Here is a 19,631-nt window from a genome sequence, read left to right as displayed (position 1 = left end):
ATCTCTTCACTCCCTTCTCTCTCCCCTCCCCACCATCTCTCACTCCCCCTTTCCCTCCACCCTGCAATCTCTCACCCTCGTACACTTTGCCCTTCGCAAATATATGTCCACATTTTTCTTTCGTAGGAACATTTGGAGGTTTCTAACCCAATCTCCGTCCTGCTGTCTCAAGTGGAAATGAGTGATTTTACGGCATCATTTCGAAGAAGAGTAGCCGTGTTTACTGTGGCCAATTCCTCATTCAGGATCACAAATAAAAGTTTATTTGGTCGCTACACACTGTAGTTTTTGAAAGATTGCTTCAGTACTGTAACAAAACTACAATTTTTTTGCTCGATCTCGTGATTGTGAAGGTTATATAATGCAAGTTTTGTCATTGAGTCATCGCTGCCTTTAGAAGTATGCTGATTTGCCGAAATAGAAACTTTACAGGGATGTTAAAGATCTTCTTTCCATTCGTGAGAGCAAATGCTGAAGAATTTTAACATTATTTCTGTATTATGACATTATAGCAAGGCATATAGTTTATTATTATAGCATATACGAGTTTATGAACAAAGATTGGCAGCTGACATAAATAGGAATCCCAAAGTCTATTCTGTAGGCACATAATTTGTAAAGGGATGGTAAGAAGAGAGGGACCAAGAGGGTAAAAGGTAAAGTCACCATTGTCCCGGAGAGCTGCTCTCCCATTAGTGATAGACCACTGGTAGTGGTGACAGATGAGGTTGAGGAGATGGGACATTTGTTGTAACCTCAGCCGATGCAGAAATTAAATCCCCAATGTTGACGTCACTGCGTGATAAAGCACTTGTCAAGCCAGCTGAGCTCACTAGCAATATTTTATGGATGGAAACATGGCAGAGGTTTTAAGTGAATACCTTGCATCTGTCCTTAGCAAGAAGTTGATGCTACCTGGGCAGGGTGCCAGAGGAGAACATTTAGTCACCAGAAATGTTCAAAATTGTTTATCCAAGGCAACCATCTAAACTGCCAGCACAAAAACCTGACATGACACCAGACAGGATGAGATGGATCCAATTATACTGAAGGAAGAATGAGTGGAAATTGCAGTGGCACCGGCCATAGTTTCTTCTATCTTGCTTAGCCTCTGGGTGCTACCAGAGGACTTTGGGAATTGCAAAAAACTTCTCAAAAAAAAAGGGTATACAGATAAGCACATTTGAGCCAGTTGAACTTTGGCAGGGGGGGAGACTTTGAAGAATAAAAATGTGGCATAAAATTAATAGCCATGTTGAAAGATGAGAGTTAATTAAGGAAAGCCAGTATGAGTTTCTTAATGGTAAATTGCATTTATCTAAGTTGCTGGATTTTTATTTTGGTGGGGTAACCAATGGTCAAGAGGATAATGGTGCTGATATGGTGTGTCTGCACTTCTAAAAGGCACTTGCTGCGGTATCGTACAACAGACCTGATAAAAGAGACAGTGACATCGGAGAGTAATGGTTAATGGATTTTTCTTGGGCTGGGGGATGATTTGTAATGAAGTTCCCTGGGGATCATTTTTGGGACATTGCTTTTCTCGATCTATATGAATGATTGAGACCCTAACATAGAGGAAATCATTTCAAAGTTTGTGGACAGTGAAAAATTTGGAAGCCTTATAAGTTGTGAGGAGGACAGTGTCAAGCTTCAAAGGACATTGACATGTTGGTGGAATAGAGACATAGGTGACAGATAAGTTCAATGCACAGAGATGAGAGGTCATATATTTTGGTTCAAAGAACATAGAGAGAAAAAAAATATAAAATAGAGGATGGTATTGTAAAGCATGTGTCGGAGGACTGAGACGTGGATGTATACTTGTATTGCTAACTAATAGTAGCAGAAGAGGGTGAGATGAGATAATAAAGCATACAGTATTCAAGGCTTTATAGGATCAGTGAGATTGCATCAAACTTGTAAGACTCCAGTTAGATTTCAGCTGGAGTATTGCGTGCAATTCTACTTGCCACATTTCAGGAAGGATGTGAATACACTTCAGAGAATGCAGAAAAGGTACGAGAATGGATTGAGGGGATAAGAAGCTACATCATTTATTGAAGGTGGCACTGTTTCCATTGAGGAGAAGGCTAAAAGGAGATTTGATGGAAAGTTTCAAAACCATAAATGATCTGGACAGACTAGATATGAAGAAATTGTTCCCACTCAAAAGAATCAAAACTGGGAATGTACAATTTTTAATTTGCAAAAGAAGTGACTGTAGTGAGAGGATAAACTTTTTAACACAGTCAGTAATTTGGAATGCATCGCCTGGTGGTGGCACATTCAGTTGATGCCTTCAAGGGGGCATTGCATAATTATTTAAGTAGAAACGATGCGCAGAGTTACAAGGAAAACAGTAGTACAGTAAGATTAAGACATAATGTTCTGTCAATGAAATAATAGGGGGATGACAGAGAAAATAGGCCAAATGGTTGCCTCCTGCAACTACAATTCATATTCTTATAAGAACATAAGAAATGGGGAGAAGAGTAGGCCATTCAGCCCCTCAAGCCTGTCCCACTAGTCAACAAGATAATGACAAATCTTCTACAGACCGCTCTGCTTTTTCATGTCAGTGCCTCATCATCCTCAATTCCCTAATATTCCAGTGAACTTCTTTTGAGCTGCTTTAATGTCAGGATATCCTTTCTTAGATACGGGGACCATCACTCAGCATAGTACTCCAGGTGCTGTCTCACTAACACCCTGTATAGTTATGACAAAACTTCCTGATTTTAAACACCAAGACCCTAGAACTAAAGCTCAAAATTACATTTGCCACCTTGATTACTTAGCTGCATGTACGTGCTAAGTTGTTTCATGCATAAAATACGAAGATCCCTCTATTTGCACTTTTTTGGATCACTCTCCATTAAATAATCATCTGACTTTTTTATTCTTTTGACCAAAGCATGTGACCTCATACCTCCCCATGTTAAGCTCCATCTGCCAAGCTTTAGCCCACTCGCTCAACCTATCTACAATTCCTTGCAGAGTCTTTGTCCTTGTTAAAACATGCCCTTCTGCCTATTTTGTATTGTCAACAAATTTGGATAATTTATATGCCCCCTCCTCCTGTCCCTCTCCCAGTCATTAATATAGCTATGAAATAATTAAGGCCCTCTCCTGATCCTTGTGGCATTTCACTAGTTATATCTTCCCTACTTGGGAAAAAAAAGCCCATTAATCCCAAATCTCTGTCTTTTGTGTATGGACTAATCCTCAATTTCTCCTAATATATTACCCTAGTACTGTGAACTCCTATCTTGGGCAATCTTCAACAGGATAATTTAAGGAATGACTGATGGTCCAGATACACCATTAGATTGTACCCCCGTATTCCAGATTTATAGAGTCACTAACCATATGGATAATTATTTGCCTTGTTAATTAGTTTTGTCACGTTGCTAGAGACCCACAACTGAATAACTGGATTTAAAATGTTTCTTTCCCTCATCAATTTAGTAACTGGAATGATCTGGAAAAAGATAAACACTGCAGTATGATGGTATTCACCTTTTTTGCTGCTAAGTGCAGCAAATGTATTTTTAGCAATTGGCTTACTCTCATGAAAAATAAACATTGGGTGTGAAGAAATTCGCCCAACCATAATTGGCCACGAGTTGATTATTAACTTGTATCTTGATCCCATGTACACATTGTCTAGATATCACATGCAGCATTTCAACAATTAATGCTTGGGATCTGGTCATTTTAGGCAAAGTGAACTTTTATTGCCCATCCTTAGATGCCCGCAGAAGACAGTGCTGACCCTTTTCCTTGATGTGTTGCCAGGCCATAACAATTATCAGTTGTCACTTTGCCAGACTGTTGCTTTTTCCTAAAAGAGCCTTTGTGAGTTAGTTGGGTTTTACAACCATTAGCTTCATGATTGCTTATTTTTCAACCCCATTAAGAGCTTTTAATTTTCATTTTATTTTTAGAAACTGAATTTGTATTTTTCCCTGTTGTGATGGGTTAAACTTGTATAGATGGTTCGTCCAAGATTAAGAATCTAGTCATATGATTGTCATGCTATTCAATTTCTGGATTTTTTTATTTGTGGAATGTGGTCATTGCTGGCTGGGCCAGCATTTATTCTTTATCTTAGTTGATCTTGAGAAGGCGGTGGTGAGCTGCCTTCATGAAGCACTGCAGTCCATTTTTCTGTCAGTAGAATCACAATGCCATTAGGAAGAGAGTTCCAGGCTTTTGATCCAGTGACACTGAACTGTGATATATTCCCAAGCCAGGCTGTTGAGTGGCTTGGAGAGGACTTTATGGATGATACAATTTCCATGTATCTGCTGCCCTTGTCTTTTTGGATGGTAGAGGTTGTGGATTTGGAATGTTCAGTCTAAGGAGCCTTTATGAATTTCTGCAATGTACCTTGTCGGTTGTGCACTCTGCTGCCACTGAGCATTGGTGCCAGAGGGAATGGGTTTGTAGATGTGGTGCCAATTGAGTGGGCTGGTTTGTCCTGTCTGGTGTCAAGCTTCCTGAGTGGTGCTGGAGCTGCATTCATCTAGACAAGTGAGATATTCCATCATAATCCTGACTGCCTTCTACATGGTGCACAGGCTTTAGGAAGTCAAAGCATGAGACAAAAAGTCATTTTGGTGTTTACCAGCAAATCTTGAAGGATATCAAGATTTTTATCTAAATTTTGTTGTGTTTTACTGATAACTGGCACTACTGCTAATATCATATGGCATTCAGCAATTTTGTTAAACAGATCTTGTCTCTACCTTATCATGATCATTTAAATCTAGGAGGGTGTTAGAATGTTATCAAAAAAATTAACTATTCACTTCACTGTTTACGAAGTAATTTCAGAATGTATTGCATGTATTCATATTGAACCTAATGTAAAAATATTTTCTGGAACTACAACATTATATGTTATAAGAATTGTGTAAACACCTTTTAGTCAGGTAGCCATTTGCAGAGGATACATGTTGCAGATTACTAGAAACCTTGTATATTATATTTGCCCAGATTTGGGGAGGACTGTCAATGGTGTAACTTGTTTTTGGTGTAAATCTAAATGATTTAGACTTGGCTATGGGAAGCATAACATTGAATTTTTCTGACCACTCAAGTGGGATGTTTGGCTAACTGAGTAAAGTGTAAGCTACTTCAGGAGGATGTGGATAACTTAGAGAAATTGGCAGATGCATTTTAAGAAGAAGAAATTTAAGGATGCGTTTTGAGAGAGGAAAATCAAGAATTCCAAGTTTGCTTAAAATTATTATTTGGGATGAAATGGCCAGCATGTATTATCAGCCTATAGTTGCCCTTAAGAAAGTGATGGGCAACTGCTTCCTTGAACCACACCAGTTCAAGTGTTGAAACTATACTTGCAATTTTTCTAGATAGGCAAGTTCAACGTTTTAACTAGCAAATAAACCAGGAATAGTTGATTATATACCCAAGTTGGATGGTGCTTATGGAAGAAGTTGTTCACCTATGCTTTCTGTATTTTAGTGGCTAATAAATGTCATGAGTTTAGTTGATGTCCAATGGAGAAAAAAATGAAAGGCTATGGATGAGCAGTGAACCTCTTGGTTTAAATATTAATAATTCTCATAAATGTTACCTTTCTGGTCTTTTGTGTTTTATAAGTAGGGAAATTGAATACAAGCAATTTCCGTCATTAGATCATAACCTGAGAATTGAGACAGAATTGGCACAGGGAATCTAGATATGATGTCAGTCTGAGTGGAACAAAGAAAAAAGGGGCAGAAAACATTAGTAGGGGTGTGTAAAGTCCTCTTAACAGTACGAACAAGAAATAGGATGGCACTAAACAGACATTTACAGAGGCATGCAGCAAGGGTGCTACAATAATCATGGGTTAACTACGTAGACTTGGAAAAGCTGCATTAGTGTTAATACTGTAGCCGATGAATTCCTGTCTGAGTTACCCAAAAAAAAACACTTTTTTTTTGGAGCACATTGAGGAACCATCGAGGGAACAGGCTATCCCACATTTTGTACTGTGCAATGAGAAAGGATTAATTAATAATCTTGTTGTGATAGGTCCTTTATGAAAAAAAAATGGCTATAACATGATCATATTCTTCACTAGGATGGAAATAGAGGTAGTCTAATCTGAAGCTAGGGTTCCTAAAGCTAAACAAAGAAAACCATGAAGTGAGTTGGCTATGACAAACTGGGTATCTTCATTAAAAATGGAGTGGAGAGGGAAAAGTTAATAATAAAGAAATTAATTATTAAAGCTTTTTTTCTTGCACTCATCTGGACTGTTGGTTAGAATACCATTCCAAGGGCAAAACTGACATGTATACTGTGGAAGAGGAGAGTGTTGATTGGTAAGATTTTGTCATGGAGAATGTGTCAACTAATGTTTGACAGTTAATAGCTAGGCTTAGTTTAAATTTCAGATTTGGTGAACTGACTGATCATTTAATGGTTGTCACCTATTTTGTTTTTGAGCTGAAACAGACGCAGTGTGTGTACTTGTTCTGTGTGTAATATTAAGTGTATTAATATGTAGCTTCCAGAACATGCAAGTATGCTATTCTGCAAGCCCAAATGATGATACTAAATTGGTTATCAGCAAAGTGCTTTGCAGACTTGAGATTATCCAACAAATGTTGTCCATTTAGAATATTATACCATAAGACACATAAGTAGAAGAAGGTTATTCACCCCATTGAAACTGCTCTACCATTCAATGAGATCATGGCTGATCTGATAATCCTCAACTCCACTTTCCTGCTTTATCCCCATAACCCTTGAGTCACTTACTGATTGGAAAATTGTTTATCTCAGCTTTGGATGTACTAAACGACCCAGCGTCCACAGCAAAGAATTCCACAGACTCACTACTGTCGGTGAGAAGAAATATCCCCTCATCTGTGACTTAAATGGATGACCCCTTTGTTCTGAGACTTTGCCTTCTGGTTCTGGACTCTCCCAAAAGTGGAAACAACGTTTCCAAATCAGCTATCTGCAGAATTGTATACACCTGTTGGTTAGGTATAGCCAGTACCTTGCTTGTTACAAACAGCCAAAAGAGCATGCCATCTGATACAATCTACCAGTCTTTGGTATCTATGGTCTATATACCTGACATCGCAATGACACTGAAATTCATATTCCATGTTTCTCATCTGTGTGATAGGCAGAACATCTTTTTGGGTTTACAGCAACGTCCTGTTAGTGGCAAATACCTCTCATATTGCTACAGTGTTGTATCAGTGTGGAACAGCTAGTTTGACCTATTGCTCAAATTTTGGAGATACCTTAACCTTCCAGGCTAATCTGAGGTAACTGAGAACTTTTCAGGATGAAGCCTTGAGCACAGGATAGATCCCATTTAGACTTGAGGAAATTCTTTTGTGCAACTGCAAATTCAAATCTAGTGAACATATTACTTGCATGTTGGAAATATGAGGAGTAGGAGGTTAAGTGTCATTGTTTAAAATGGATTCTTACGGATTCCGAGAAAGGTGTTTGCAAGAGGTTGGCATTGTGGGAATCCTGTTGCAGCACCACCTATTTGGGCATATGTGGTGTTTGAACATTGAACTCAACTGTGTAAGTTACTCATTTCATAAGATTAATGCATACTAATTAACATGGTGGTGGTTCTAAAATGCTATGATGTAGTCCTGCATTGCAGATGTCCTTGAGTGTTACATTGGTGATGGGGTCAAATGAGCACATGGGAATTGTTTTGCTATTAACGATACGCAAATTCTGTATGGCCTTTGCAAATGTGAGGGAATCCCTCACCATATTTGAGGAAAACTTGCTTAAACTGGTGGCAGATCATATCAAGCAGTGCATCCTTTCAGCTGTTATGAACTGTTCACAACAAGCAAGGTACTGATCGTGCACGACAAACTCACACTTGCAAAACACGCAACACAGAGTTCAATGTTCACTGCAACTCAGCAATACATTAGCAACTTTGTAGAAGATAGTCGTTTGATGATTCATTACTGTAAAGCATAGATTAACCAGAATAATGCTGAGAATAAAAATATTAATTAAAATACTGTGACTAATTGCACTGGAGATGCAAAGATTTTAGTATTGTATAAGATTGTGATAGAGTAAAAACATGAAAAGACTGTTTGACTGTGCTGTGCATTTTGCACGTGAGAGTTTGTTGGGCACGATCAGTACCTTTCACCAGATTGAGAACTCGCCTACACAGGGTGGTCAATTCTGAAAGTATAACAGACTGATTAAAGAAGGCACAAGACGTTACTTTCAGGTATCAAACTTGGAAATGCTTTGTGGCAGAATTGAGGCTAAGAGCATTTAAGTAAAGAGCAGACATATCTTTAAAGTTCAGTAAGAGAAAAAGCTATTGAGACAGCCGGTCCGTAGGATTGACTAGCGAAGAGCTAATACATACCTGATACGCAAAACTGGCCATCTGTGCTATAAACATATAGTTTTTTAAGCTTAAAATGTTTTAGTGTTTGTTCTAAACCAGGTTTGTATTTCGACTGGCATGCAACTGAGTCACTACCCACGTTCTCTGGCTACATGGAAGGATTAACAAATGTGATAAAATCGCATTTGCTTGCTTGAGAAATGATCTGCAGACAATTGTAAAACTGTCATATTAAATATGCATTCTAATAATTACCTGGTTGACTTTTTTTTCAGGTACATTGTAAGCAGAAATGGAATAGAAAAATGTGAATTTTCTTGAAAATGAAACCTCGGACCAAAACTATAGATAGCAAATTAGTGTCCAACCGTAAGTATATGTTGTTAATACTGATTCAGAGGTTTTTGTTTGTATGATTTTATGATACCATTGTGTAAAGACAGTTTTGTTTTCTGAAAAATATAATTGCACTATTGTAACCGTGAACTAGACACTAATATTGCATTTCAGAGTGTATCTGGTCACTGTTTATTCCATGATCATTTTTAATTTTGTTTCTCAGTATTCGTGGAAGGGTTACTAGTAGAGTAGCAAGAAGATATTGAAGCTATACACTTCACCTGGGCTGCTCATACTTCAATGCTTTCAGCAGCTGCAATTCTTTTTTTTTTTTTTTTCTTTTTTTTTTTTTGAAGACTGCAATTTGGCGGGTGGTTTTACATCATTATGTACAGGGCAAAAAGACATAACATGAAAGTTTAACATGTCCATCTAGTGCCATCTATCATTCCATAAACCAAAAGATCTAGGAGCAGAGCTGGACTGTTTTAACTCATTGAGTTTATTGCTCCATTCAATGAGATCATGGCTGATGCGATGATACTTGCCTCCACTTTCCTACCTATTCCCTACAACTTGAGTCGCTAAACAATTAGAAATTTATGTACCTCAACCTTGAATATACAATATATATAGCAACGTGGCATCTGTGGTAAAGAATTGCATGTGTTCACTACCTTTTGAGAAAAGAAATTCATCCTCATCTATGTCCAAAGTGGCCAACCTCTTACTCTGACATTACACCTTTTGGTCCTACATCTTTTATGTCTTACAGACTGGGGTTCTTTCCTTAAAACTTTTAACAATTTGACAACTGCAGCTTTCACTGCCTTCTGCCTAAAAACAGTCAAAACCAAATAAATCTTCACTTTCTCTTTGTTTTAGCATTGTCTTTGTTTGCTGGCCTGGCACCAGCCTTCCTTTGCTTACCCCTTTTAGCAGCTCAACAGCTGCCAGTTCTTGGGCATACTACATTCAGGTGCTGAAAGGTCTGTAGTTTTCTCAGATCAATAATCAGCATGCTATTAATTTTTCATCCCAGTTCCTATAAACACATAAGTTTGTTGTTCTCTCCTTTTTTATTTAATACAAGCTGCAGCTCAAATTCCAAAAGTTCAACTATCAACATCAGCTCACAGATCCAAACCGAGAATGAGAAAAATAAATAAAAACAGAGATAGTACTAACATCGTCTTCCCTTTTGGAATATGTTACGTTAAAAGGTTTCCAATCCTCCAGCACTTTTCCAGAATCTAAGAATTCTTAAAAGATTACTGCCACTTAAACCCCTGTCTCTAGCTATTTCTTTTAAATCCTAATATTTAATTATATTAGGCAAAGAATAATGGGATACAGATTTTGTACGGGCAGGTGTGATTAGTTAAGAATGGCATCATCGTTGACACATACATGGTCAAAAGGCCTATTCCTGTCCTGTACTGTTCTAATTATAATACAGGTAGTTTTTCTATAACATGATAGTTGCGTTCTTGTGTGACCTTGCGCTATAGAAAATCACCATAGAAAATCCTGACACATTACAGTAGAAAGTTTGCGTTATCCAAACAGCATCCACTATCCATCAATCATGTTACGGCCAATTCACGTTAACAAAACACCTTGTATAGCAGAAATACCTGTATTTTAAGATGTAACGCATCAGGTCCAGGGGACTTATTGACTTTTAACCCCATTAGAGAGAAAGTACTAGCGAATGTTATTGCCTTTTAACTGTGAAGATTGATTCAGAGTATTATTTAACTTGTCAATCATTTCTTCATTCCCATTATTAATTCCCCAGTCTTGTTCTCTAAGGGGTCTATGTACACTTTGGGCCCTCTCTTTCATTTCTAAATACTTAAGGAAGCTCCGTCTATCTGTCCTGATATTGCTTACAGGTTTACTTCAATAATTATTTTCTCCCTCTTCATTGGTTATCATTTGTTAGTTTTTAGAACTTACCTAATCCTTTGACCTGCCACTAACCTTTGCCATATTTTTTGATTTCAATTGATGCTATCATTAACTTCCATCCTTACCCACTTCCTGGAATCCTTTTTTTTGTCATTATATATCTCCATTGTGAGTCACTATGTCTTCCTTAACCATCTTTGCAGCTGAACTCCTTTGCCAGTCTAATCCAGCTAACTCTGCCTTCATTTCTAATAAACATCCCATGTTTCTTATGTATTAGAACTGATTAACGTTGAAAAGTATTTTTTTATATGAAAACAAATCTGACTAAGTTCACAAGATAATGACATCCTTCACAATGAGCATAAGGCATTTAATGAATGTTGAGGCAAGGTAACAAATTCTGACATGGGAGAATCTATTCCAATGCCTGTCAGATCAGCATTTTAACTGTCTTTCATCTCTGACATGTTTACTTTTGAGTGAGTGTATGTTGCTTTGGAACCACAACAAATGCTCATGGAAAAATTATTAAGCATTCCTCATTTTGCTTTACTGAATTCCCAGTAAATGTGTCATTTCCCTCTTAGTTCTTTTTAACTTTTTGCACATGCTAAACTAACCTATATTTCTTAATAATCTTTCTAAGTACTCATATTTAATAAGAATAAGAATAGACTATTCAGTCCTTCAATTCTGCTTTATTTAATTAGACTATGGTTGATATGCACCTCAAATTGTTTCTCCATTTCCCTTGATATGCTTACTTAAAAAACACCTGTCTCTGTTCTGAATACTCTAGCTGTCATATCAGTCACATCATGTTGCAAAAATTGCAAGTTTCTATTATCTTGTATGAAGATAAGCTTCCCAATTTCATCCTGGCTGGCTTAACTCTAATTTTGTTCTTTGGAACCCGATCCATTGAAAGAGATTCTACCCTTTTAAGTACTTCAGTAGTGAAAACATTTGAATTAGGCCATCTCTCCTTGTACACCTCTCGCTCCCTCTTTCCCTCTTTTTATGTGTCTACAGTGTTTGATATGATTAACCAGATTATGTTTTTGAAACACCACTCCACTATTGTTGGTTGGGTGGACTGTTGTCATATGGATCCATTCTAATTTATCTAATTACTAATCGGGGAATTACTTGAAATGGCTTCCCTTCCAGGTTCTGCACCATTACCTGTAGTACTCCTCCAAGGTCGATTGGTACCCTCTTCTTTCTCATTTGCATGCTGCTGTCAGTTGTACCATTTGAGAGACACTGTTCACATGTATGCTGACAACACCCAGTTCTATTTCGCCATGATATCTCTTGATCTGTCTACTGTCACTAAATTATTTGTTTGCTTATCGAAAACCCAACACTAAATAAGCAGGAGTTTTCTCTAATTAAATATTTGGAAGCCTGAAGCCATCGCTTTTGATCCCCGCTGCACGCTCCACTCCCCAACAGTGAACCCCATACTCCTTTTGACACCAGTCTGAGATCAAGCCAGATCGTTCGCATTTGGTTTAGAGATTTGACCCAGATCTTATATTTGTGCCATTGCTAAGACTGTCTGTTTCCACTTTTGTAACTTCTCCCTGCCTCAGCTCAAAACTCACATCCATGCCTCTGTTACCTCTAAGTTCCGCTTTCTCAATGCACTTCTGGCTGGTCTCCCACATCCCACCTTCCATAAACTTGACATTATCCAAAACTTTGCTTCCTGTATCTTAACTTCAAAAAAGTCACATTTCTGTATCACCTCTGTGTTTGCTGATGTGAAGTGAATCCTGGTCAAGAATAGTTTTTATTTTAAAATGCTCAGCCTTTTTAAAATCCCTTCTTGACCTTGGTCCTCCCTTTTCTATTATGTCTTCCACCTCTACAGCCGTCAGATTTCTCGTTCTTGTTCCAGTTTTTGTAGAATACTCCCCCCAACAGCTCACTGCCTGTCTACCTTGCTTTCCCTCTTCAAGACACCCCTTAAAACCCACCTCCTGGACCATGCTTTTAGTCATCTCACCTAATATCTCCATTTGTGGCTCAGTGTTTATACTTTGTTTTATACTGCTCGTATGAGTGCTTTCAGATGTTTCATTATGTTAAAGCTGATAAATAGATGTAACGTTTTGTTGACTGAAGCAGAACTTCCCCGTTTTATTCCAACCCTCCTAAGGTAAACATGAACAATCCGTAGTCTTTTTTGATTACTGTTTATTTCTGTCTGCTATCTTGCTATCATGTGAGAGAATTTTATTCCTTCCCACCTTGTTTTCAAGTTATAATTTTCAACACAGTTAGTCAGAGAACAGGCAAATGAACAGTTCCTGAACCTTTATAAGTTGTACTTGGAGCAAGGGGCTATGAATGCTAAGGAGCAGTTGTCTTCCATTTAAATCTTTGTTCATGTGTTAGATGCCTTGTTTCGATTGACACCATGAATGAAATTTTGGCATCAATCAGCATTGTGTTACGTTTCGATTTCAATTTAGTCATGCTATGTTTCTAAATCCCTGAATTTTCTTCTAAAAATGTTTCATTGTAGAATCTTTATTATAGGATTAACAGTACATGGAAAATCTGGAAGAAGTAAAGGAACACTGAGAACGTTACCGCGAGGAGCTAATAAAGCAGCAGATATCAAATTAAAACCTTTTACAGGGAAAGTTTTTTACCTTGATCTGCCTTCAAATAAAAATACTGAAAGCTTAGAGAAGGATCTACAGGATCTAGGAGGGGTATGTTCACAATTACAAAAATGACTATAAATTTTATTATTTAAACTAAGGAAGTTGATTTCCCAGTGTGCCTTGAAAGTTATGAACTATCCCTTACTGTTATTATAGACAGGTACCTATTAGTAAGTTGCTGTTGTCAAAAATTAATTCGGAACAAATGCTGATTCTACAATAATTTATAGTGAGCTGAGAATTGGAATGTCATCTGCACATGTTTAAAAACTCTTGTCTAATCAGTTTTTCTCTTCTGTTTTATTTCAATACAGACAATTGAAAAATTTCTCAGCAAAGATATTAATTACATAATTTCTAATAGAAATGAGGCTAAGTTTGTCCAGGCTGCTGGGAAAAACTCTCCCATACCAAGCCCAGATTCTGTTCATGGTAACACATCTCCCCATCTGAGCAGTCGGAGAGAAAGCCATGAAGGAAGCCCACATCGAACTTTGGAGATGGTATGTTTCAGGGTGTGTACCCAAGCAAATTCTGCTAAAGTTTGCTAAACTTGATACTGAAAACTCGAAAAAGTTTCCTGACAATAATGTATTAATTTGAACATTTTAGAGCACTAATATGTAGAATGTAGTTGCAATTTAATTTATTTGTGGTTAATCAATTGATGAATGTCCTCATCTTTGAACAGTAACATAAACATCAAAACTTGGAGAAGTTAGAATGTAATGTTCCAATTCATGAAAAGGGAGAACAAAACAAAACTTAGCCATGGCCTTGATTTTACAGTGACTGTGAATGAAGGGTGCCATCATTTGTTTAATTTTTAAGTGCTCAGAGGCGGCTTCTTGTATTAGAACATATAGTAATTAGAAATTAATTTCAATTTGTATTACAAACACTTTCTTTAACCAACTGTGTTGAAAATTTCTTAATGAGGGCACAGGATTTGAAATAGAGAGTATATTTTAGAGTAGTTAATTCAGCAATGAATGGTACACAAAGTGAAATAAAAAGAGAGAGAAACATGGAATTAAGAGAGGGAATAAGAGATGAAAATGTTTATTTTTTTAATTACATTTTATTATTTATACAATCTTGAATGACAAATTTAAGGAATGATGCACTACATTTCTAAAAGTTAATTTAAGCTGGAGACGTTCTTTGGCAGTAATTGGGACATTACAACATTTCAAGAGCAACCTACTTGAGAATTTCTTTTGGAACTTCGAGTATCTATCACATCAGAACTGCAACCTAATACCCTCCCATGTATTTTACTTGTGTCCTCTAATGCAATATTACAGTAGAGCTTCTGGACTAGCATGGAAAGCTGGATAACAATGTAGTGATTGCTGCACTTAATTGTGCATTTGTGGTCCTCTGTGGTTGTTGTCTCATTTTTTTTTAAAGTAACATTGATCGCTAATTTTAGAGATGAATCCAGGCAAATATATTTTCAAAATAATGCCACCTTTATAGGGGGAAATGATTGATGAGACTGTCTCAGTTGAAGTTCTTTATTCTAAAGTCAATGTGTAAACGCTGTAGTTTTATCTTCTGTCTGAATTAATTAGCACTAATTATGAGGATATATGCCTGTTCCAGGCAATGTCATTGTAAACAAATAGTGTGTGATTTTTATTGGCCTCAACTGCTGTGGCAGGAAAGAATGTGCTGCACCCAAGGAATACAAATTGTGTTGCCTTTACATGATGTTTGAAACTTACTTCATATTTGTAGATCTCCTCAAAATGCTTATCTCACTGCTTTTGATCACATCATGATTACTTGATGTTTGCTCCTTTATTTCTCCTGTCTGTTTTATCTTTCTTTACCCCAACCAATGTAAATTGCATTGGGACATCTTCTGGATCAATGGAATTACATATTCACAAGCTGTTTCTGTTTTGATGCGGATGTGTTGTTGAATTTGTCAATGTATTGAAACCAAATATGTCTAAGTTCAAACAGCAAACTAAATTAACTTTTAATCCATTTGAAACTTATGACTCAGTGAGAAATATCATCAAAAATGCAAATTCTGCTTGCAAAAATGTTGATTTAATAATTTTTTCAATTGACAGATAAGCAGAGGAAAAAGTTTTGTCAAGAAGGTTATCAAGGAACAGGTAAGTTATTAATCAAGAAAACACAGTGAAAAGCAACAACCTCCTTAATTCTGTTTTAATGCTAGAAGTGATCTATTTTGAAACTAAGTGGTAAAACAAGTACTGAGCTCTGATTTCTTCTTTTCTGCCACTGAGTATTTGTATTTGCGCATCACTTGAACATCATGCATTATCTGGCACCACCTATGTTCACTTTAAGCAAGCTTCCAGACAGACATGTGCTAGAATCAGCTAATGAAAAGTTATGAGAGTGCCAGCTAGGGAGGGTCTGGTTGGGCATACCATCAAGTTTGAATATTGCTGTATGAATTTTTCATATATGGAACTTAATTAACACACTATACAAACCTGCTGTAAGCTAGTGAAGATGTGATGCTCTGTGACATTGATGGATTGAAGTCAGTAACACATGAAGGAGAGAAAAAGGAAATGTTGAATTAATTAAAACGTTTTAAAAGAAGGGTTTTTGCATAGTTTTAGAGATAAATATTTATTCAAAACAAGTGATTGCTTCCCCTGTACAGTGAGAACCAGATCTAACAGGTACAAGAAAGAGAGGTTTCTGTGTATGTCTGTGGGACAAGGAATTACGGGTTGTGTATATGGGTGGGATGAGAAGCAATAATTATAATATATATGTTAGGGGTGATAGGGTGAGAGACTTCATTTCATTGAGTCTGAATGTTACTATCTTAATTAATTTTCAACAATTTTTTTAAGATATATACTTATTCATGAGATGTGGGTTTTACTGGCAAAGTAGCAATTGTTCCCCATCTGCAATTTCCCATGAAAATGTATTCTGTTCTGTTGTTAGCATGGACTTCATCTTGGTATTGCATGTACTAATTTTTAATTGAATACTGCAAATACTAAGGTCACTGGGGATTTGATACGAATGGATTAGACCACAGTCTTAATGGCAAAAGAAGGTGTAACAAAGGCAAATGTTTCCCTTCACTTGTCTAACAGTTCAATCGATTTGAATTTCCATTGATTTGTATTCGTATTTCACGCATATCATACAAGATGCTATAATTACGTGATTCCTTGATACATGTTCAGACCCATTTGTCTTTGGCTATTCTCATTCCTATCCATATTAAATCATTACTCCAACTATTTTTCTTCCCCCTCCTTTTCTACTTTCTCCCTACTTTCCACTCACTGCCCACATACTGCTTTCTTCTTTGCTGTGTTATGGACCAGACCAAACCTCCTCAAAATATATTAAGATAGCATAAACCCTAACATTTTCTTATTTTAAAGGCAAGTACTAGGCGTGCGTTCCGGATGCAATTTGATTAGTCAAACTACCAGTCTTGAAGTAAAATACAAGATGATCAGAGGATTAGATAGGGTGGACAGTGGGAGCCTTTTTCCTCGGATGGTGATGGCTAGCACGAGGGGATATAGCTTTAAATTGAGGGGTGATAGATATAGGACAGATGTCAGAGGTGTAGGTTCTTTACTCAGAGAGTAATAAGGGCGTGGAATGCCCTGCCTGCAAAAATAGTAGACTCGCCCACTTTAAGGGCATTTAAATGGTCATTGGATAAACATATGGATGATAATGGAATAGTTTAGGTTAGATGGACTTCAGATTGGTTTCACAGGTCGGCGCAACATCGAGGGCCGAAGGGCCTGTACTGCGCTGTAATGTTCTATGTTCTATGTTCTAATACATTTTATTCATACACCTATAGCTAAAATACAATAAAATAAGAAATTTGAATAACTTAATTTTGTTGGAAAACTTAACAATACTAGATTATTTAACTAATAAGCAATAACTGTTCCAATATAGTAACATTCCATAAACACACCTTTGGCAATGGAAAATTCAGTAAAACAGATTGTCTCACATGCAATTCTATAGTCCAAGAGGAAAGAACATCAAGAGAAAACTGATAGAGAATCATAGAGTTGTACAGTATGGAAGCAGACCCTTTTGGTCCACCTCCTCCATGCCGACCAGATATCCTAAATTAATCCAGGCCCATTTGCCAGCATTTGGCCCGTATCCACCTAAACTCCTCCTATTCGTGTACCCATCCAATTGCCTTTTAAATTTTGTAATTATACCAACCTCCACCACTTCCTCTGATAGATATAGCAGGGAGAAATGTACTGCAGCTTCCAAACCCAGCTTCAAGACCCTAGCAACCTCTACTGAAAGCTAAAGCTAAAAATCCTGATTCTGTGGGAGTTGACCCCACTTGTTCAGACTGCTTTTATTGTTCCAACTTTTAAACAGGAACACCCTACTTACTTTATTGGCTTTGGAGCAGACTGCCCAGCGCCTCTGTCACAACCTTTCTTCATTTAAACAAAGGACAAAATACACCTCTTAAATCCATAGTATCAATGCAGCTACCAGTGTGACATGTGGGAGAACTGTACAACAAATAATTAAGATCAAAACAAAAATTGCTTATAGATAATTTAAATATTTGTATTTTAAATAGTTCTGGTCATTTTCATTGTTTGTATTTGAAATGAATCCTAATGTTTTTTAGAGGTACTTTTTGTCTTTGTCAAGTGATTCTAATTTATACTGAATGGTATTATTGTTGGACATATCTCGTCAATTTTGAGACATTGTTTCAACAATATATGGAGTCTTATTTAATAAATATTGAAAAATAAATGTTCACAGTATTCATTTTTATTGTACTGTTTTATGGAGTATTTGTGATAAAGTTTTACACTTTCTGTTTCTTCCAAATCCATACCTTTTCCTTTCTCCTGCCCCTCAACACAGGATTTTGTTCCTGGAAACAACATCCTTTTGAATGCCCTGGCATGGGGAGTGCGAATACTTTATATAGATGGTATCCTTTCATTACATTTTTTGCAGTGATAGTTGATAAGAGTTAAAATGTAAATTCAATGTGAAATTATTGTTATAAAAATGAGAACTGCCTGGATAAAACATTTTTTACTGGTGACTTTATCCCCACCAGCAAGATTTTTAAATGTTCAATTCAGTTATTCATTAAGAATTTAAAATTCTAACAGCAACTTTTTTTTTTTTACTGGTGTCATTTATGAATGCTAAAGGTTTGAATGAAATGTTATAATAGTTGCATTTCCAGACCAATTCTTGGCATAATTGTGTTTCTGAATGCCTATCCTCCTTTAACTCTTGCCAAAAAAAATTAGCAAATGATTTTACTGAGACTATATAGTTTGCACCATCAGGTTGGGTCTTTCTGACAGTCATACAAATTAGACTTCTGTTATTCACTATAAAACCTAGTACATGGAGTGTGCTACACATAGGAACATACAGTAAGTCTGTTGCATCATGTCAGTTTTCTGAAATTTTCTGAGTTCATGAAATTTAAAAAATGCATTTGATGAAACCTGATGTTATACAGTGAGACCTAAATCTTTAATTTTTCCATAATCACATGCCAGTTTTGTTGTTTGAGTTTATTTTCGATTTTATATGACCTTAACATTACATTAGATGTGAAAACTTATATTTCAAGAAAGAAGGAGTCATTTGTAACGACAAACTCTATTGCCACAATCAATGGGGTAAGAAAGCAACAATACTTTGCACCTGTAGTTGGTTAACCTTGGTTAAACCACATTTTGTGAAAATTTTCAGATTTCTAGTGTCTACAGTATTTTGCTTTTATTAGAAAAAATTCTGTTTTGTTTTCTCAGTTGATAATAGAGTGAAAGACATGAGAAGATTATGACAAAGTAATGCTAAAATTGCACTGTCAAACTGAAGCTGCAAGTACAGGCATTTCCACCTTATTTACACATGGATATATTTACTAGTGAACTTAGAGTTTGGAAGGACTGTTTCCAACTTTTTTTTTCAATTGCCAAGGTTTAGTATTAGAAGTTTGAAATAGTTTGAACTGCATGTTTTCTTTTAGTTTTGCAACCAGTTTAACAGGCAAGCCATGTTGATACAACAATGTACAACATGTTGGATTTGGACAATAAATGAACTGCTCCTTTGTTTTGTGTTGAAGAGCAAAATTTATCAAATGTTTTGTTTTTGTTCAGGAGAAGTCCAATCGAACTGCCCAATCTAATAGTCATAGAACAAAAGGTATGTATTTTACTCCAAATATGTCTTGCATAGGCTAGATACAGAATCCTTTATCAGGATAGGAGAAAGGGGCAATGGGCATTGTTGAAAAAGCAGTTTAG

The 19,631-nt window shown here is 36.6% G+C and overlaps 1 protein-coding gene across 3 annotated transcripts in view; it reads left to right on the top strand.

Moving 5' to 3' along the window:
- The first annotated feature begins 128 nt into the window (after positions 1–128).
- Positions 129–19,631, top strand: part of LOC109928488 (protein DBF4 homolog A-like) — a 36,676-nt gene continuing 17,173 nt past the window's right edge. For all 3 annotated transcript variants that reach the window (XM_048606113.1, XM_048606108.1, XM_048606101.1), the window contains exons 1-8: positions 129–268; positions 8,659–8,752; positions 13,190–13,368; positions 13,635–13,823; positions 15,408–15,452; positions 18,217–18,286; positions 18,928–18,998; positions 19,485–19,530. In XM_048606113.1, coding sequence (XP_048462070.1) covers positions 8,707–8,752; positions 13,190–13,368; positions 13,635–13,823; positions 15,408–15,452; positions 18,217–18,286; positions 18,928–18,998; positions 19,485–19,530 — 646 coding nt within the window. In that variant the 5' untranslated portion in view covers positions 129–268; positions 8,659–8,706. The remainder of the gene's footprint in view (positions 269–8,658; positions 8,753–13,189; positions 13,369–13,634; positions 13,824–15,407; positions 15,453–18,216; positions 18,287–18,927; positions 18,999–19,484; positions 19,531–19,631) is intronic.

This window comes from Rhincodon typus, chromosome 2 (assembly GCF_021869965.1).
Source record: "Rhincodon typus isolate 14 chromosome 2, sRhiTyp1.1, whole genome shotgun sequence".
In the NCBI taxonomy this organism is placed as follows: domain Eukaryota; kingdom Metazoa; phylum Chordata; class Chondrichthyes; order Orectolobiformes; family Rhincodontidae; genus Rhincodon; species Rhincodon typus.
Note: the sequence above shows the minus strand (reverse complement) of the source record. Positions and strands in the feature narration are given on the sequence as shown.